This window comes from Carassius carassius, chromosome 1 (genome assembly GCF_963082965.1).
Source record: "Carassius carassius chromosome 1, fCarCar2.1, whole genome shotgun sequence".
NCBI lineage: Eukaryota > Metazoa > Chordata > Actinopteri > Cypriniformes > Cyprinidae > Carassius > Carassius carassius.
Window position 1 is genome coordinate 49,493,609 of NC_081755.1, and position 6,294 is coordinate 49,499,902.

A 6,294-nucleotide genomic window follows, 5' to 3' on the forward strand; every position below is an offset into this window, starting at 1 on the left:
CAGAGGTCTAGGGACTACAGGACTTGTTCTATCACAGAACACCACCCACCCATACAGACACAATTAACAAACTTATATATTTGTGGCCAGCACCAATTAACACAAAAAGGGGGATACACAGACACAATGGCCATTATACATAACAAACAAATACGAAAACATCAAATATACACACAAACACTTCAAATAATGTAATCAAATCACTTCACTTTATAAATGTCCTTCCTAAACATAAATAAAGGAACAAGTCAATACAATAGTCCTTGGAGTCTCCCCAGGGTAGAAACCGGACCACAGCTCATATATCTCAGCCGCAACAAACAAGCAAACAAAGAGATTGGTAAGAATAAACTCAGCAAACTAAACATTAAAGAGTATGTGCACTTAACTCCAAACGAAAGTTTAAATAAAGTTTATTTAATCCAAAATCTTGTTGTTATTGTGTGTTCTTTACTGCTAAATTAATTCTATTAAATAAAAAGATAAACTAACCTGACACAGAATCACCAACATCCACCACAGAGATCCAGAACCCTGCAGAATCAAACACACTGAAGTTACTCAAGAACAAACAGGTTGGTGTTTATTCTTCATTAATGAGGCTGACATTTCTAAAACTTCACACAGATTTATATTTTGTTGTAATTGGAAAGGTCTTCAGAGCTGCTGAATGATTTTACTGAAACATCAAATAATAAGGGACACTTCCTATAGACTGGCAGGTTTTCCCGCTACAATAAAATGTATATTAGGTTTAGTCTCAACCATAGACTGTATAAAAACATAGACGTAGTGCCTGTGACCTCACCTGTTGACTCTTGAAGAGCGTTTTGTAGCTAAAAAGTCATAATGGCCACAGAGGAGACACTAACGATCACCCTTCTGAGCGCTAAAATGATAAATGGGACACCCAAAGTTCTTGTGGACTTAAGACCGCAAATGCAAATGAAGTGTTCCATTTGAGAAAGACCATCGCCATCTTGGCAGCACGTCACTCCCGGATCATCGAAAATGGGCAAAGAGGAAGGAGTTGGTTGCTGAAACCACGTCCACCAAGATCGATGGCTGTGTCAGCAGCGGCAATCCACCTGTCACTCAAGTGGCCACACCCTTACTCTTGCAGTACGTTAAGGCTTAATATAATTTAAACTGATGAGTTATAAAAAATAAAAATCACCCCCTCACAGTTGTCATGAAGGGCAAAATTTGCTATATAGACCAAAATTACTATTTTATACTAGGCTGTACACAACTTGTTTGTTGGCTTGGGAGTGGAAGGTTGCAACTCGGTCTCAACACCAGATAGTTAAGATCCAGTCCCGGATGTCAGAAAATATCCAATTTGTTTGGTATCTGAACAAATAGTCAGTAGGGTTGTCGATAACCAAAACCCATTAAAAGGGTAGTTCACCGAAAAATGAAAATTATGTCATTTAATGACTCACTCTCACGTCGTTCAAAACCCGTAAGACCTCCGCTCATCTTCAGAACACAGATTAAGATATTTTAGATTTAGTCTGAGAGCTCTGAGTCCCTCCATTGAAAATTCAATTCAAGTTTATTTGTATAGCGCTTTTTACAATACAAATCGTTACAAAGCAACTTTACAGAAAATGATGTTTCTACAATATTTAGTAGTAGCTAGTAGTTTGTGCAGGTTTGACAGGATTTTATAAAAAATAAAAAATAATAACAACAATACAAGACGTAGTCAGCTAGACGATGAACTTTCAATATTATTAATTAATAGTTATTATATGATGCAGTCACACATGTAGCAATAATTGTCAGATCGTTTTGTTGATTCAAGGTTAGCATCATCTGGGGTCCTCTGAGGGTCAGCATCATCTCTTCTCAGGTGTTCTGGATCCAGACTGGAGCTTGTGTAAATCCTAGTTACATCCCGTGGCAAAACATAGAAACAAAATAGAGACATCATTAGCATAGCTGCTGATCCAACAAAGTAAAATTAGTTTAACCCAAGCTAATGAATAAAAATGCACATTTGATCAGATGCAACTACACTCACAATTTAAAAGATACATTATTCATATGCTTGGCGAAAGAGATGTGTTTTTAATCTAGATGTAGACGTTGAGCTCTAGATTTAAACAGAGAGAGTGTGTCTGAACCCCGAACATTATCAGGAAGGCTATTCCAGAGTTTGGGAGCCAAATGTGAGAAAGCTCTACCTCCTTTAGTGGACTTTGCTATCCTAGGAACTACCAAAAGTCCAGCGTTTTGTGACCTTAGGGAGCGTGATGGGTTGTAACGTGGTTGAAGGCTAGTTAGGTACGCAGGAGCTAAACCATTTAGGGCCTTATAGGTAAGTAATGATAATTTGTAACTGATACGGAACTTAATAGGTAGCCAGTGCAGAGACTGTAAAATTGTGGTAATATGATCATATTTTCTTGACCTCGTAAGGACTCTAGCTGCTGCATTTTGGACTAACTGTAGCTTGTTTATTGACGAAGCAGGACAACCACCTAGAAGTGCATTACAATAGTCTAGTCTAGAGGTCATAAATGCATGAACTAGCTTTTCTGCATTAGAAACAGATAACATGTTTCGTAGCTTTGCAATGTTTCTAAGATGGAAGAATGCAGTTTTTGTAACATTGGAAATATGATTTTCAACAGACAAATTACTGTCTAATATAACTCCCAGATTTCTGACTGTAGAGGAAGTAACAGTACATCCGTCTAGTTGCAGATTGTAATCTACAAGATTCTGTGTAGTGTTTTTTGGTCCAATAATTATTATCTCTGTCTTATCCGAATTTAATTGGAGAAAATTATTTGTCATCCAATCTTTTACATTTTTAACACACTCTGTTAGCTTAGATAATTGGGAAGTTTCATCTGGTCTCATTGAGATATATAGCTGAGTATCATCAGCATAACAGTGGAAGCTAATTCCATATTTTCTAATAATATTACCAAGGGGCAACATGTATATTGAAAATAGAAGGAGACCTAGGACGGATCCTTGTGGCACTCCATATTTTACTGATGATAAATGAGATGACACCCCATTTAAGTAAACAAAATGGTAGCGATCGGACAGGTAGGATCTAAAGCATCTTAGAGCCTGCCCTTGAATACCTGTATAGTTTTGTAATCGATCTATGAGTATGTCATGATCTATGGTGTCGAACGCAGCACTAAGATCAATTAAGACTAGAAATGAGATGCAGCCTTGATCTGACACAAGGAGCAGGTCGTTTGTAATTTTAACAAGTGCAGTTTCTGTGCTATGGTGGGGCCTAAAACCTGACTGAAAATGTGTGTACGGTATACTGTCCATGGCCAGAAAGGTAAGAAAAACATAATCAAAGTAGTCCATGTGACATCAGAGGGTCAGTTAGAATATTTTGAAGCATCGAAAATACATTTTGGTCCAAAAATAGCAAAAACTACGACTTTATTCATCATTGTCTTCTCTTCCGGGTCTGAACGGAGGTCTCAGGGGATTGGAACGACATGAGGGTGAGAATGACATAATTTTGATTTTTGGGTGAACTATCCCTTTAACATCAAGTCTTGTCTCTTGCCATCAACTGTCCTCTTGCCATCAAGCCTCCTACCAACCAAGAAGTTAACCGAGCGAAGCCAGAAAAGAGACTAAGCAAGAGAGATAGTGTGATGATGATAAAAAGGACCAGAGTTTATTGAAAAATCTTAGTTGTGTGTGTTTCAATCCTCACACTTCATCTGACCAGCACACATCCAACTATAAACAACCCATAAACCTTGAGTTTGCGTAAACATTCCATCTTATCTCTTATTCATTCAGACAAAACAGTTAATGAAACCTAATCATAAGATTAAGCAAACTAAACAAATTTTGCAATGCAATGGTCTACTTTTCGCTGTTATAGCAGGGTTTGTTTTTATGTCCTGTCACTTTTTTGTAGTTAATGTCAAATGTACAGTTTTTTCTTTTCTTTTTTCAGAGTTGATTGAAGGTAATGAGGAGAGAGAAGAAGTGAGTGAATCTGAGGAGAAGAAACCATACAAGTGTTCACACTGTGGCAAGGGATTCAGTCGGTCAGGAATCCTTAAAACACATGAGATGATCCACACTGGAGAGAAACCTTACAAGTGTTCACACTGTGACAAGACATTCAGTCAGTCATCACATCTGAAACTACATGAGAGGATCCACACTGGTGAGAAACCGTACACATGTGATCAGTGCGGGAAGAGTTTCACAGTAAAAGCAAACCTTACATCACACATGAGAGTTCATACTGGAGAGAGACCATTCACTTGTGATCAGTGCGGGAAGAGTTTCTCACACTCATCAACTCTTAAGTTACACATGAACATCCACACTAGAGAGAAACTGTACACATGTGATCAGTGTGACAAAAAAATGTTTGAGAGCTTCAGAACTGAAGAGACACCTGAGAGTTCATACAAAGGAGAAACCACATTCATGTAATTTGTGTGGAAAGAGTTTTTCATGTCCAGAACATTTAAAATTGCATCAGAAAATACATGCTGCTGTGAGAGATTACATGTGCTTTGAGTGTGAAAAGACTTTTACTACAGCGGGCCGTTTAAAACTGCATGAGAAGATTCACACTGGAGAGAAACCCTACAAGTGTTCACACTGTGACGAGAGATTCAGTCGGTCAGGAGACCTGAAAACACATGAGAGGATTCACACTGGAGAGAAACCTTATAAGTGTTCACACTGTGACAAGAGATTCAGTCAGTCATCAAATCTGAAAACACATGAGAAGATTCACATTGGAGAGAAACCTTATAAGTGTTCACACTGTGACAAGAGATTCAGTCAGTCATCAAATCTGAAAACACATGAGAAGATTTACACTGGAGAGAAACCTTATAAGTGTTCACACTGTGACAAGAGATTCAGTCAGTCATCAAACCTGAAAACACATGAGCGGATCCACACTGGAAAGAAACCAGAGTTTTAGAGAAGTTACATCACACATGAGAGTTCATACTGGAGAGAAACCGTTCACTTTTGATCAGTGCAGAAAGAGTTTCTCACGATCATCAAACCTTCAGCTACACATGAACATCCACACTAGAGAAAAGCTGTACACATGTGATCAATGCGGGAAAACATTTTGAGGGCTTCAGAACTGAAGAGACACCTGAGAGTTCATACAAAGGAGAAACCACATTCATGTCCTTTGTGTGGAAAAAGTTTTTCGTGTCCAGAACATTTAAAATTGCATCAGAAAATACATGCTGCTGTGAGAGATTACATGTGCTTTGAGTGTGAAAAGACTTTTACTACAGCGAGCCGTTTAAAACTGCATGAGAAGATTCACACTGGAGAGAAACCTTACAAGTGTTCACACTGCGACGAGAGATTCAGTCAGTCAAGACACCTAAAAACACACGAGAAGATTCACACTGGAGAGAAACCGTATCTCTGCACGGCATGTGGGAAGAGTTTCAGTCATTCAGTTTCTCTACACAATCATACAAAAAACTATCATAGTAAGTAGATCATCTTCAGATCTGATGCTGCATTCTCACCAAAAAACCCCTCTTAAATCGATTAACGCGTATACGCATTATGAGTCATTTTCTCCTGATAACCCCAAAAAGTACAGATAAGAGCAATACATAAATCGTATCTGTAAAGGGTCTACTTTTTTTGTATACAGACATAATAACAACAAAACTTGGTGCATTTATAAAATAAAGATAACAAACAAGGTGTGCTGTCTGCAGCTTTTGTCTGCGCTGATCTTCATTTACAAACACGTCAGTAAAATGAACTTAAACTCAGTGAATACTAATCGAAGAGACATGAGAAAGATATCTATAGAAAGCTTGACATGTCTACTTTTAAACTGAACAAGTGCTGCCAAAAACAGATATTTTGTGTTAAAGTATTCCATATGAAAACAACGCGATATCCGTTTTTCACGTCTCCCTTCATTATATCTAATGTGACCACGCCCCCGCGCTGAACGCACTATTCAGATTCAAACTGAAGCGCGGCTTGAATACGCCCATAACAGAAGACAACGCAACCAGACTGTGCTTCAAGTTTTTTTATTTTACAGTTTGCTTCGTGATGAGAGGAATAAGACATAATTCACCCCAAAAAGATGTGATGTGGTTGAGGATTTGAGAAATGGATTTCCTCAGAAAAAAAGGATGAAGTGCTTTATTCAGCAGAGATCATAAACATGAGTAAGTCTCTTTTTATTCATTTATATACTTGAACTAGTTTTCACATAACGTGTGAAAATTTTACTAGTTAAGACTTTTTCTCTGACTCAATGTATAATCAAGT

General features: G+C 37.9%; 1 protein-coding gene across 1 annotated transcript; it reads left to right on the forward strand.

The window, feature by feature from the left end:
* Nucleotides 1-1,061: 1,061 nt before the first annotated feature.
* Nucleotides 1,062-4,951, forward strand: LOC132143307 (zinc finger protein 239-like). Its single transcript, XM_059553457.1, has 3 exons — nucleotides 1,062-1,122; nucleotides 3,959-4,248; nucleotides 4,586-4,951. Exons 1-3 carry the CDS (start codon nucleotides 1,062-1,064, stop codon nucleotides 4,949-4,951), a joined length of 717 nt encoding a protein of 238 aa, XP_059409440.1.
* The last annotated feature ends 1,343 nt before the right edge of the window (nucleotides 4,952-6,294 follow it).

Bases quoted from the DNA above. Each gene is read 5' to 3' on its own strand.
- LOC132143307 (XM_059553457.1), top strand. From the start codon at position 1,062: ATGGCTGTGTCAGCAGCGGCAATCCACCTGTCACTCAAGTGGCCACAC. The intron at 1,123-3,958 runs GTACGTTAAGGC...TTCTTTTTTCAG, and splicing joins GCCACACCCTTACTCTTGCA to AGTTGATTGAAGGTAATGAG. The intron at 4,249-4,585 runs GTTCATACTGGA...CTGCATGAGAAG, and splicing joins ACCTTACATCACACATGAGA to ATTCACACTGGAGAGAAACC.